This window comes from Triplophysa rosa, linkage group LG2 (assembly GCF_024868665.1).
Source record: "Triplophysa rosa linkage group LG2, Trosa_1v2, whole genome shotgun sequence".
Classification (NCBI taxonomy): Eukaryota; Metazoa; Chordata; class Actinopteri; order Cypriniformes; family Nemacheilidae; genus Triplophysa; species Triplophysa rosa.
The window spans coordinates 2,035,465-2,050,294 of NC_079891.1; the positions used below are offsets into that span (position 1 = coordinate 2,035,465).

A 14,830-nucleotide genomic window follows, 5' to 3' on the forward strand; every position below is an offset into this window, starting at 1 on the left:
TTTCTATGGTTAAATTAAATAATCTGTAAAATCCAGCACTGTCTTTGCTCAGGAATGGATATATCTATAATATCTCATTATGTCCTATTAAAGTGCTCTCATTTTTCACACACGTTCCTCTTTCATGGAGAACAAATTTTGCCACTTGGACACATGATGTCCACGGTTAACATTTGCAACGTATTGCACTTTTTAATCACACATTTTCAAATCTTCTCATGAAGGATGCAACCTTTTGGCACAAAATTTGGCGTGCACACTCGCATCATACAAAATTGCTAAACGATAGCTGATAGGACAAAATTGCACATTTATTAGAAACAGTTCTATCAATCTTCTATTGTAAGGAAAAATGAAAAGCTGTAATTTTGCAGGCCGCGAGGTAAAAAGTTTAACTTTGCATGTACAGTAGGTTACTAGCTGCTAAATATTTTAGTCCTCATTATGAAATAAATTAGTGATGTGGTTACCTAGCGACCGTAATGTAAAAAAAGGAAAGCCCATCACTGCCAAACTGTCTAAGGGACAGAAATACACCGTCCTCGTCTCATAAACAACTCATTTTACACTTACTTCAATTTTTAAACAACTTTTCTAATAGGTTATTGCATTTCTAATATTTTTTAAAATAAATTAGTAGGAATGTCGCATGAATGTTTCCTGAGGGACAGGACCACCTCGGATCTTTTCACGAATCCCGATATTGAGCTGCTCTCGTGAGCCGTGTCTATGACAGCACGGTTATTAAGGAATCATTCTCATCCATCTTTCCAAGGCCCTGACAAATACCAGTCAAAGTCGTGATTGAAAACTGGGAATTGGGAATGTATAATGTATTAGTCAATCCACGGCACACGGCCAGGACAGATGACTCACGGCACAGTCAATAATTGCTACCAATTATTTACCTCGAATCAAAAGCGTACCATAATTGCTTCAGACAAGCGCGTTTCTAAAAACCCAAAACAGTCTCATGGATATAACTGGAGAAGGAAGTAGCCGTGTGTACTCACCGGTGTGCACGAACATGTGTTTGACGTAGTTTTGTTTGGCAGTAAAGGTCTTACTACAGAGCGTACAAGCATACGGCTTCTTTTCCCCGTGCTGTATGATGGGTCCGGGAACTTGCTGTTGACCTCCAGCCGGTGGCACCGTCAGCCCGCCGGGAAATGGTTGCATGCCAGGGGAGGGCACTGCCACAAACTGCGGCTGCTGACTCCCGATAGACTGGGGCAGACTGAAGAGGAAAGGCTTGTTGTCGCTGGCGGACTGGGCGGCGAAGAGCGTGGGCAAGTAATTGTTGCCCGCTGTTCCCATTACCTGGGTGTTGCTGGTCAAGGTGAGGGGCATGCGCAGGTTGCTGGTAAGCGGCTCACCCGGCCGCAAGTACAGCTGGCCGCCTTGCATGGACTGAGATGCGGCGAAGTTGGCTTGAGGCGGCTGATGGACTCCGAGTTCGCCGCTTTCCTGCGAAGGCCCGTTTCCGCCGGTGTGCTCGATGACTTCTTCAGTCTGCTCGGGAGACGAGTCGTTGACCTCGATCTGCATGGGTGTCTCGCTCCCACCCTGCTGGCCTTTGTTCTGACAGTTCTCTCGGCCAAACGCGGACAGGAACGGCTGCTCGACGGAGTCGGTCTCGGTGCCGATGGAGGAGCTGACTCCCGAGTCGAAGCTCTCGCCTTTGGGCTCGCTCTCGTTGCACTCCGGCTGCTCGCCGTCCTCGCGACAGTCCTCCAGGCCGTAGCAGCTGTACTCGTCCCCCTGTTCCTGCTTGATGTGAACGTCGCCCGTGTTGAGCCTCACGGGACGAGGCTGTTTGCGGCAGTGCGTGGTCTCGGACGCGGACAGGAAGCGCTCCACCTGCTGGGAACGCTCGTGGATGCGGGTGATCCAGGCGGGGTCCTGCCCTCCTTCCTTCTGCTGTAGCGGCAGGGGCGAGTCGTAACTGGACACCACGGCTGTACCGACGTAGTGGGAGCGGTTTCCGCGGGTACCGTTTTGCAGGCCCAACCCCGGGCAGCTGGAATAAAGCGAGGAATAGACGCGATCCAGGCTCTGGGACGTTGTTTGCATGTAGCCCGATTCGGCGTCGCTGCTGGGACCGGACGTGCCAGACTCAGGAGTTCCCCGCGGCGTCTCCTGCCCCGAGTCGCCCGGCACCATGGGGAAGCTGCCGGATCCGCCGATGCCGACATTCTGCGATACTATGCGGGTGCACTCGTCGATGACGGTCTTGATCTGAAGGATGCTGGCGGCCGTGAGGATCTGCAGGGCCTCGGACTGGGAAACGCGCAGCACGCCGCTGTACATGAAGTCGATCAGCTTCTGGACCGACTGCACGGAAACCACAGAGGGGATCTCGATGTCGCTGTAGCCCAGGAGCAGCTTGTCCTGAAAGAAGGGGCTCCCCGCAGCCAGCACGCAACGGTGAGCTCGCAGCATGCTACCGTGGATCCGAACAGTCACGTCACAGAAGTGCCCGCGGTTCCGCTGTTCATTGAGGGTCTCGAGTACAGAATTGCTGAAGTTGTGGAGATTAATGTGGTGAATACGTTCGGTCATCCCCTTGCACCTGATGTCACCTGTGTGCCAGACACAAACACAAACCCAATTACATACAGTACACATTCAAATTCACATACAGCTGCAAACAGCAAAATACTTGTTTTGTGGCAAAATATGTCACTGATGATGATTTTAAGAGCAAGATACCACAGGTGAACAGTTCATTACATTAACCAGACACACTCAACAAGTTTTAAATGGATTACATGAAATCAAATTTGTGACGTAAGTGTAACTTTTTGTCACCAATGTATAGTCATTCCTATTTGACCAAAACAAAATGAAAAGGCAAAATCACATTGGATGCAAAAATTGTGTGGGTTTTATGTTAAGGACTAAATGATCGGGATCTTTGAAAATGTCAAATCTGATGCCATTCTGTGACCATGTCACCATGTTAATTTTGTTTACACCTTTGTGACACTTACTTTCACAACAACAAGAAAGAACAAATCTACATATGTTTAGTCTGGTTATGTATACTGTTAATGCTACTTAAACAATTACAGCAAAAAAGAAAAAAGTTAGGAGTACTTAAAGGGAAACCTCTTTCATCTTCATGTTATTTCAAACCTGTATGAGCTTCTTTCTATGAGACATTTTGTAGAATGTTGATAACCTAACAACATTGACCCCCATTGTATGAACACAAAACACTGAGACATTTCTCAAAATATCTTCTTTCTACTGAAGAATCATATACAGGCTTTTAACGAAACAAATGACTTTTTGTTTTGAGACGGACTATCACTTTAATTTATGGTCGTCACGTATGGGACAGTGTTATGAAATTTGACTATAATTAAAGAACAGTGGCAGTGTTTTTCGAGCACGGTCTGCAAAAACCAAAGATTTTGCTGATCGACAGTGTTCTCAAATGCTCTAAAAATTCAATCAAGACGTGGAAATTATGAAACAATGGAACTCATACCTCTGCTGTTGTATACAGTACAGATACAATACGTATTAAAATGAACAATGTGAATAAAAGATGGAAGCACTACTTTAAAAAAATGACCCCAAATCCCTCAAAATCAAGAAAACGTTCAAGCACACACACTCCCGTTTCCACAATTTGATATGACTTGACCACAACAAAACCAACATGTGACCTCATCTCATCCCACGCTGATAGTTGATTGGTTAGACTAGTCTGTCTACAGATTGGCTTGAGTAGACGGTGGGCGGAGTCCAACTATTTGTGGATTTGTGTGCACGTCTTGCAGCTAGAAGGGTTTCAAAAACCGCATGCGAATTAAAATAGCAATAAAAAAGTTCTTAAAAATCATTCGTTAGATGCATATTAAACGATAAACATACTTCAGGCTACTAGTAAAGTGGCTCTGATCAAACTAGCAGATCCAGAAGAGCGAACCACACGGATGGACATTCAACTGGCACGGCAGACCTTATTATCCAAAAGAAAGAAATAAGTGAACCAGGTTTTTGTTTTCAGAGACAGAGGGCAGTCTTGAGCTAGCGTACGGCGTGTGGATCGGCCATGCACATGTCGCATGTGTTTCTCTTTTGCATTACATTTGGAATCAGCAAAATAATTCAATCAGGCTATGACGGCTCCGTGGGATCATTCTTCAACTAATAAATTATTTTCAGACCTCTCTGGAGCGCGCCATCATGTCGGTCACCATCTGAAACACACACTGCTGGAGAGAAGACACAAAATGGTCTACTTTCTGCCATGTGCTTTTCTTATTCTCGACGTGAAGGCTTTGAAGCTCCGCGAGACTTCCAGAAAGAGTAGAAAACGGAGTGATAATTGCAGCGGACGCTGGTGACATCGGTTGCTTGGGCGAAACATTATCTCGCACACACAAAAGTTGCACTTGAAAGCACACACTGTTCATGTCTCTCTCCCCCGTCCACGTGCATTCCTCCCCAAACGCCTTTTGTTTTTTATTCGGGTTCCTCCTATTTCTCTGCTACTCCAGAAAATTTAACTCATTACGACAGCAAACCTCTCTGAAGAAGTCGTGTCAGGTTTTATGCAAAAATATCAAGAGCATTTCCATGAATTTTCAATAAACGGGTTAACACGACAGACCTTTCATTTGGGACGTCACGCAAACTTTAGAATTTCAACTCAAAGGATGACGTTGCGAGGAAGTGCGCTTCATTTTGGAAGGTTATTGAAACGAAGGAAAAAGATGGTAGTGTGTCTAGACATGTGTGTGTACCTTCTGTAAAACAAAAGCGGTCTAAATGTGCACGGCCAAAGTGTGTGACACGTACATAAATAATCAGATCCTCCTTGACTTTCAAATCTGCTATCTGATGCCACTCACTTTTTTAAGAGGCCTAACGAGACGTCTTGCTGTCGACTGCTTCTTAAGACAGAAATGAAACCTCATAAGTCACGAGTTTACATGTAAAATGCTGCACACATCACGGTTTAGCCTTAGCATGTTGCTAAGCTCACAACGTTTACCTCACACAACACTTTATTATTTAGAACACACGTAATCATGTATTGAATCATTTTTAAAGATTGTCGCAATGCATTCTGGGATTGCCCTTTCTATGAAGCTATACAGTAGTGGCCAAAAGCCGGAGGGGATATTTGCGCAATATTTGCTGCTATTCAATTCAGGTTCAGTTAAACCGTCAAAATATGAGGAGTAGGATAGAAAATTGCGAGAAAATGTGATTAAAATTATGATTATTATTTTTTTCCAATATTAATATTATTAATATTTTGTACTTGAGAGAGGAAGGAGAATGACTGCTGAAGTCAAAGAAAATTTATTTTCCTAAATATTATTATATATAATAATATATTAAATCATTAAATTTATGAAGAGTTTGGTTCCAAAATGAGATAACTCCGTTGTTAAATAAAAAAATCATGTTTTTTATTATGTTATCATGTTTTTATTGTGTTATTATGGCTTAAATCAAAACAAACCAACTGCAGTTTGATTGATATTAATTGGAATGCACAATAAAAAAACATGATTTTTGAATATTTTGCTATCTCATTAGAGAACCAAACACTTCATATATATTTGAAATATATTGAATAATACGTTGTTAATATATTACAATATATTGAATAATACATAAGCAATTGCAGCTTTTCATATATAAAAATACAAGCACTTGGTTTCGATACTGTATATAGAAATGTATTATTTAATATACTGCATTATATTTTCCAGTATATTCACACATATATATATATTTCTTTCTTTTTTGTGAGGGCTGACTCTTGACTCAATAAGTTTTGCTCACGTCTTGTGTGTCCTTTTTGCCAAATTCTTCTCGAAGCTGAGCTTCACTTCACACTCCAAACTCAACTACACAACACTACAACATTTTGAATACGTCTGAAGAAAAGCGTTCGGATGGACATCACTGGTGTCCATGAATACTGCACATGAGGAGCGAGGGTCGTGCGGCCACTTTATTAGATCTCATACACCTGCTTGCCAGGGCTAACATCCCATAAACCAATCGTGCGGAGGCGGCTCGATTCATTAAACGTGTGCACTTCACTTGCAGTTCAAGCAAACGTCAGAAAGGGGAAGAAATGTGATGGTGGTTTAAATAACACCCAAACTGCTGATCTTTCGAGATTTTTGTGCACAACAGTATCGAGCATTCATATAAAATGATGAAAAATGTCTCGCTAATGAGAAAGGTCGCAGGAAAATGTGCAGACCGGTTCACGAAGCTGACAGAAGGGCGACGGTAAGTGAAACTGGTTTGTACACTTTGGGAAGAAATGGTGACTGGTGCTTGTTTGTGCAAAACGCGCTGATGAGATGCTGGGGGTTTGTGGGTGGGTAGGTGCCAGGTTGTTGCTATATGGTGATTTATAACTATTCTGCCTATGAGAATCGTCTGTTTCAAATGGGTTCAAAGTTAAAATGTTGGAGGATTGATCTGCGTGTAAATCTGTGCCAGATGAAGCTTGACTTATAGAGTTCAATGCATGAGGGACCGTTGACAGGAATCTTGTGAAAGGGCCTAAACACAGAGAACCGGCACACACAAGCGTCTGCGTGCTTGTGAAAAAACATCGACGATAGGAGTAAATGAGTAAATCTCACTTAACCCGTCAAGAACAATCCAAAGGAAAAAATGAAAACGACATTTTATATGAAGAAAATGAAGCCTATTTTAGGACAACCAAGGTCTGTGTAGTGTCGCTGTTTTGACGATGTTTTTAATGGCATTGTGACATTACTGTCATGATAATGAAAGCATATTTTCTTTCAAATGTAAGAGCGTAAGCTTGAGATTACTCTCAATGACAATTCTTACATTATCATTCATAAAAAACTGTATTTTATTTATAATGGTAAAAGTGTGCGTTACATAATATCATTTCTATTGAAATTGAAATACAAAAGTATAACGCATTAGATGATCCTAACATAAAATGTATAAATAGCTTTGATAAAACATATAAATACAGCCACGGAAAAAAATAAGAGACCATTTTCAGTTTTTCTGAATTGACTATTTATAGGTATGTGTTTAGGTAAAATGACCGTTTTTGTCTCATTCTGTGAACAACTAACAATGTCACATAAAAAAAAAAATATATATATATTGTTTCTATTTGCAGAAAATGAAAACTGAAGAAACAGGTGACAATGACAAGAAAGACGCTCAAAAACTGCAAACAAGTGCAGGTTCACTTTTAAGCAATACAACAGTCATCTTTTTTAGTTTTATGTGATAACCTGGATTTTCATCAGTTTTCACGTGTCAGTCTTTCACATTGCTGTTGGCTGACTTTGTCACTCCTGAGGTTTGATTTCGTTGAAATTCAACAGACACTGGACTGAAATGACCGCAATGCATCTAGAAATGATGGATGGGTGTCTTAATTTCTTCCACGGCTGTATCTCAATAACGAGAAAATTGTAGAATTTGGAAGCCGATGTGCATTGAGATGAAAACAATGTGTAAAATCTCTAAAAGTAGGCTTTGTTTCCTTCAAACAAAATATGATTATATTATGCCCACTTTTGGAGTAAAGTACCAGGATTTTCCAAATTGTGTGGCGCATATAGTGACCGGTTCAGAAAGAAGGACAGAGCGTTAAATTGGACACAAAATCTCACAGATGAGAAGAGGCCGATGCACACTCACAGTCTGATGGTGTTCTGTTGGGTAACTGTGTGTCCGTGGGTGGGTGGGTGTGTGTTTGTGAATCAGGCTGGTGAAGAGGCACTGGTTTTGATGCTACAGGTTGCTGGTGGTGGTGGTGCAGCGAGAGAGAGGTCAGTCGTCAGCCACTCATTTCATTCGGGTCTGGCCGCAATCTAACCTCACGCAGAATCTTCAATATCGCCCTGCCAAAGAAAGCAGAGAGAGAACAATTACTGCACGCCTGCTTTTAACAGACCGGCAACTTGACGTGGGAGTCGTAAATATCATCATTTACAGTATATAGATTTCTTTTTTTATATATATCAAATGGAGCGGCAACATGATCCTAAAAGATGGAAAATAGCGCTGGACAATTTAGTGAAATAAAAGTGTGCACAAGAAATGTGCATGAAAGATCCTTGAAATCTGGACTCAACTGGACTAAGTAAATGCTTCTCGATGTCAAGCGTAAATGAGTTTGGTTTTTCGAAAGCCAGGTGTGAACACCTGTAAAGAGCATGACTTAAATCGATATTTCAATATTCTTCGAGTAAGTTAGTATGAGCCAGCAACCACATGAGATGTGAAATGTTTATGACATCACTGGGAAACATGTCATTCAAATCATAATTTTTGTAATTCTACATTGCTCTTATATAGTTTTTCTATGTAAACACGCGTGAGAGGCTTATGTTAAAGCCATGTTTTTATAACACTGTTTCAAGTTAAAAAGTAGGTCAACTTTAGCCATGCGGCGTAGCTGATCGATGTCAGTTTTTAAACAAAACACCCATCACAAGAAGAATATTGTTGGGGCGAATCGGCCTTCCAACGCAGAAAGAAAGGGTTCCAGACGCCAAGAGTTCAAAACTTTATTTGCTCGAGACAACAAATTGAGATATTCAGAATTCACCTAAAGTAATCTAACAAATGCACATCTGACTCCATACGTTATACAGAAATCTCAGGTCGTTTTCCCCATTGTTCACCAATCAGGTTTCACATGATATCATCTTTTTATTAGCCCGTCCCCTTCTCATTTGCCACTATTATATTTCAATCCGACCTACCTGGCCCATCCTCTTTGCGAGCGCTTCCAAGAATTTTTAAAGAAAAACATATATAACATTTACATTTCAGGTGCTATCGAACAGATGCATGATTTACCATTATGTTTTTCTCTCCTAGAACATTGTGAAATAACCCAGAAGCAACCCAGTGTTCGTGACTTCGTGCATTAAAATATAGAAATGTATACATGGTGTACATGTAGTTCGTGTTCAGGTGCTCGACTCGTACATACAGGTGAGCAATATTATTTACATTACATTTGGCAGACGCTTTTATCCAAAGCGACTTACATTGCATTGTACTATACATTTGTTTCTGAAATCCCCTGGGATCGAACCCTAGACCTTGGCGTTGCTAACGCCATGCTCTAACCACTGAGCCACAGGAAAGTGTTATATCACATATATGCTGTGTGCAATGTACAAGTGCTCATACTCATACATATATGGTGTGCGCAATAAAATATAGAAATGTATACATGTACGTGAATCGTGTTCAAGTGCTCAGATTCATACATATATGGTGTGCGTGCGGTTCGTGAGGCCTACAGCTAAATCAAACTCGTGCATGAGGCCTGTAACTAACTAAATCTGCAATATTATATTAGTAAAAAACTACAGCAGATGCATTTGAATGACTTAACGAAACATCATTTTACATTTGTTTTTCATACTACTTAATGAATGACGCATCAGGGTCTGAAATTTATTTTTGATATAAGATTATATGGGAGGGAGGGAAATGTACAACAAAAAATAATTCAACCCAATTCCAAGTATCTGTTTAATGCTTTTTATGATAAATACCGTTTATAACGAACAGTGTCTTGTTGCTACAATCTCATGAAGATTGGTGTTAAGTTCGAAAACACGTCCCTTATGCAAAGAAAATATATTTTCTTAAATAATAACTGCCAATATTTTCAATCATTTAACGTAATATTTTAAAATATATTGAATCATACATTGTTAATATATTACAATATATTAAATAATACAACAGGAATTGCCACTTTTCAAATATTAAGAAATATAAGCACCTGATTCCAATATATGGAATCACATCATATATTTATAGTAATATATAATTATAATATTGCGTTATATTTTCTAGTACATTCCCATATACTGTATATTTTGTTTGGTAAGGCGTTTCTGTCCTCTCGATGATCCTGCCATATGTTACTATCTTTTATGCTACTTGTTTCTCAGCACAATGCGATGCATTAATGCACAGATTTATATGAATACTGTTGTTTTTGGCACAAACACACACAAACTTGCCAACAACAACTTGACAGGTAGTTCATGCTTACCGTAGCTGTAATAAAAAGAAGTTTACAGAGCATTGAGGATGATAACGTGTTCAATTCTGATTAAAATAATTACGTTTCTAAAACACTTACGGTGTATATTAAAGACAATTATACAGATTAAAGATAGATCACTTTTGCAATGCAATGCTGTTACTTTGTATAAATAATAAATATGAATATGTGGAGTTAGAAAAAATCTCCAGCGGTAGAGATGATGAAGGTGGTGTGTTATAAAGTGATTTTACTGCAGCTGCGCTTTCTTGTCAAATGTGTTTGTTTATTATGCATGTCTTGCGCGGCAAACTGCATAGCTGCAGCATCGCCCGCTTCATTCATTGCAAAACACCTGCACTTTTTTGTTTTCGCAGAAACACTGGGATGACAGTTGCTTGTTAAATGAAATCTTTTTTGCTTTTGTGATTTCTAACAGCTTCACGCGACGGCCCAAATTCAGAAAAATGCAAGAACTCGCTTACGTTTACTTGCAGCTCGCTGTGCATGTGCACTGAACTCTTCGAATGCGAAAGGGACGCGATCGTCCCAATCGTAAAATTAGTCAGGAAGAAAGACAGAATTTGTATTTATTTTCACCAATACAACAACACAAAGTAACAACTAGAAAAATGCATCCAGATATAAACGTGTTCAAAATCTATAATAATTCTATAAATTATTGCTCTCTTACTAGAAACTAGTCTAATGACATAAATGTAATATTTTTTAGTAACTTGTGCAAAAAACAGATGAACTTTTATTACAAAAAAATCTGTGAATAAACTGTGAATATTTAATATATTGCACATTGCAGTTCAATTCACAAGAGCAATTTTTGTAAACATATTTGAAAAACATTCATTCCTGGTCATTAAGATATTTCCACAAACCTCCCTCCATCTATCACACAAGACAAACACAATCTAATGTAAAGCTATGAAAGAGGCGGTTGTGACGATGCAACTTCCTGCACAGTGTCACGGAGACAGGAAGCAGTTTTCCTCCGCATTTCTGCACAGAGTGGACACACTTCACCACCAATTACAGGGTTAAGTACTAGCGAAAGAGAAATGGTCTGCTCGCTGGGCCAGGTGTTATTATGGATGTGAGAGACTAGTCAGACGGTCACTGCCGCACCCATCCTCACCACACCACAACCGATCGCATTCCCATTCCAAACATACGCAACTCTCTCTCTCTCAGAAGTCCAAGAATTCATTTACTTCAGCAACATAACTGTAAACAGCTAGGCCTATTTTCTTCATATAAATTCAGACTCGGATCACAGAATGCTAGTAACTCATACGCACTCTCCAGCTGTGTTGGGAATAATTCACTATTGATACGATTTGTGATGTCTGTCTGTGTGTATGTATGCAAATGTTTTCTATACATAAAATACTCGAAATGACCTACAATACTCTGCTAAAATGTCCATACTGCAAGAAATATAATATCCCACAATGCAATGCACTTAACCTTGTGTTTCAGAGAGGAGAGGACACAGGAGGAAAGCAGCAATGGACTTTATTGGTAAAGAAATAAAAATCATTTAAGAAAACCGTTCATAATGACCACCAGTGCGACCCTCTCATGCGAAGAAAACATACAGTGTCTTCCTATACATTAACTGTCGGTATATTAAATAATTTAGTAATTAAGTAATTGAAGATACATATAGAATAACACAGAGTATTATGATATTACAATATATTGAATAATGCATAAGGGATTGCTGCTTTTCATATATTGAAAAATATAAGAATTGGTTCTAATATATGCATATGTATTATTTATTTATATTGCTATTGTTTCGTACACCGGACTGCCAAACAAGCGCAACACAAACCCCAACAATACCGGAGTAAGAAAACAGAGGTGAAATAGGGAAGAAAATTAAGAGAATAATGATGGAGTGCTGGGACGAACGAACAAATGACAACGAAACAGCCCGGCAAGACACGAGAACGACGTGAACACATGTCGGCAAAAAATTTGCTCACTACACAAACACCTCGGAAAACACACAGGACACAAGAGAGCATGACACGGAGACTGACAACGAACCCGTGAGCTTAACACAAGACACCCTAAAAACTGGACCGGCCGCAGATGCTGGAATCCAGACACATTATTGCTCTGACAAGAAAGCGATTAATGAAAACTTGTTCAATCTGAAGCCGTGCAACCCGAACAAAACCGAACATCAGAGCGCAAAAGTGCAAAATGAAATACTACACCATAAACGGACATGACTGGGCCTTGACCAAAACCCGGCTGTGATACATCTAAACTTCTACATTTATATGATTTACTTGACTCGTGGTTTACAATTAATACAAAATATATAATCCCAAAAATATTGGATTAAAATGGAAAAGTACTGTTGTTAAGAAGTTTGTTGTAGAGAAGAGGACTGCCACGGGGTTAAAATTTATTTCTGACTGTTGGTTTGTTAGCACGTCGATTGCTGAAGTATTAATGCTATTATTTACGTAGTTTATGAGATTATAGGTGTGTGTGTCCACTCCAAACTACATATCCCATCATTCTCTGCAACAGAATACACAAATAAAGCATCAGTTTTTATTTTACATGAAAAGCCTTCTGTCTTTGTCAGGATGCAAAATACAAACAAAATTGTCCGATACACATAAATTTACTCTCTGAATTTGTAAGTAGGAAACTCCCAGAATGACTAATATACACCGGCGGTTCTCAAACGGCGGCACGCTGGGCTTAATATACATTTTGATTTATTTTGAAAGGCCTAACCTACATTCGAAACAAGAGGAGGCCAGGCACAGCGCGACGGCGTCACATGAAATGTTACTAAAAGCTCCTGTGGAGACTTGATGACCCTTTACAATCCTTTAACTCAAGCTTTCTACCTTTTCCTCTCTCATTCCACCTCTTCTTTCATGCCGTGAGACGGTTTGTATGAGAGCCGCGTGTCATGTCCATGTTCTGGCCTTCGTGAATTTATCGGACCTCAGCAGGTCACATTCTCCTCTCAAACCCCGTTTCTCCCGCTCGTCTCCTCTTTCTCTCCCTACACCGAGCTCCAGGTCTCCAGGACGGCAATATTTTAACATTTACTTTGAAAATGTTTTCCTCTACAGAGATAAATGCTTGAGAGTACAAATTCTAATTGATTTAATTAAGATTATTTAAAGTGACACAAATACTCTGTATTACCGCGTCAACAAAAGCAGATTTTATATCACTTGTTTCAACTATATACAAGTAAGTAACAGGTGAAAGAAAGTCAGTATAGTAAGGAAAAAAAAGATGTGAAAAAGAAATACGCTTCTTCAGACTTTGTCTACATCACTTTATCTCAAATTTAAGGATTAGTGGAAAACGTCATAAATGGACTATTAAAAAAATATTTTTACAGTACATTTTTGATCTTGAATCAAACTGTAAGAAAAACATTTATGATATTTATTTTCCAAACAGAAATTCCATTCAGAACTCTTTTCTCCAGCAATGCACCACCTGGTGGTCCGTAACATTTTTAGGGCGCTCAAAGCGACGTAACTTATTCATTGTTGCCTCTGCGCTATTAATATGAGATAGAACAAAGTGTTTTAGCATCCAACACTTCACCTCAACCCACGATACTTCTAACCATATAAGTCTGCTTGCAGCTATATTTATTATCGTCAGTCAATGCAACTAGTAATATCACAGTTTAGTTCCAGAGAACAGCGTGTAACCGCGGTAAAATCAGCATGACGTGGCCTTGAGTGCCTTATTGCATTATTTTACATTTTTAAAATCTTCTCATGTTATTCTAATGGGTAGCTGTAGTTCGACTGTGACACTCGGCAAGAACACGATCGATGATTCGACGAGAGCCGGGTAGAAATCAGTCATGTTGTACGGCACTCCGTTAGCGCTCATTTCACTTACTCATACATAATGTTTGCTTCTAATATTTCACTGTGTCCTTAGAAGAGTTTGATGTTTGTTTCTTCCAATATTAGTTTTATTTACTCGTGCATATTTTCCATTGTATTTGCATGCCCCTGGCAGACGCCGCAGATGCATGCAATTAAGACTGTTTTTTTTCTTCCGAGATGCAACACTGAATTTCGCAGATAACCTTTTGCGCAAACAATGCGCTCTTTGAATTCCCCAAATCTCATTTTGTTCTGGTGCACCCATCACTGAGACAAAAGTAGCGTTTTCTAGCTCGTTTCTTTTTTCTCCGTTTCGAATCACGCATGCAGTGAGGAGACGGGTTTACGTTAAAAAATCATGAAAATAAACGTTTCGGACAAAAGGCTGCACACAGTCATGAATCCTCGTCTTTTCAGTCTGGAATGTACGAGCTGTTCTTTTTGCCAGACCGCACCACATTTGCCTGATAGCTGTGTGTGTGTGTGTGTGTGTGTGTGTGTGTTCAGAGTAACCAGTAACCGTCAACACATGCCAGGTGCCATCCGCTCCCTTCCTCACCAATCACTGTTGTCAACAAGTACAATCTATTATACGGTACACTCCGTGTCAATGGAAGATGTGTAAAAATGTGATTAAGATTGATTACGCTCCAATACAGAAAAACCTCACATAGGGTTTGTTTCTGTCCTACAATGACCAGAATAGAGTATCCCAAAACACACCAGACGGCATCATCCATGTGTCTGTGGCAAAACTGAGACTAAGAGAAAATGATAAATGTAGAGGAAAATTTATGAAAAGTTATCATTTTAATTGGAAATTCTCTCACTATTTACTCACCTGCTTCATTTCTAA

At 39.8% G+C, this 14,830-nt stretch overlaps 1 protein-coding gene across 4 annotated transcripts in view; it reads right to left on the reverse strand.

The window, feature by feature from the left end:
* The window catches only part of zbtb20 (zinc finger and BTB domain containing 20), a 51,927-nt gene that overhangs the window by 12,992 nt on the left and 24,105 nt on the right, over positions 1-14,830 (reverse strand). For 3 of the 4 annotated variants that reach the window (XM_057322994.1, XM_057323009.1, XM_057323003.1), the window contains exons 2-3: positions 7,687-7,889; positions 1,014-2,582 (exon numbers count right to left, since the gene is read on the reverse strand). In XM_057322994.1, coding sequence (XP_057178977.1) covers positions 1,014-2,562 — 1,549 coding nt within the window. In that variant the 5' untranslated portion in view covers positions 2,563-2,582; positions 7,687-7,889. The remainder of the gene's footprint in view (positions 1-1,013; positions 2,583-7,686; positions 7,890-14,830) is intronic. The other variant, XM_057323018.1, reaches the window with a different exon arrangement.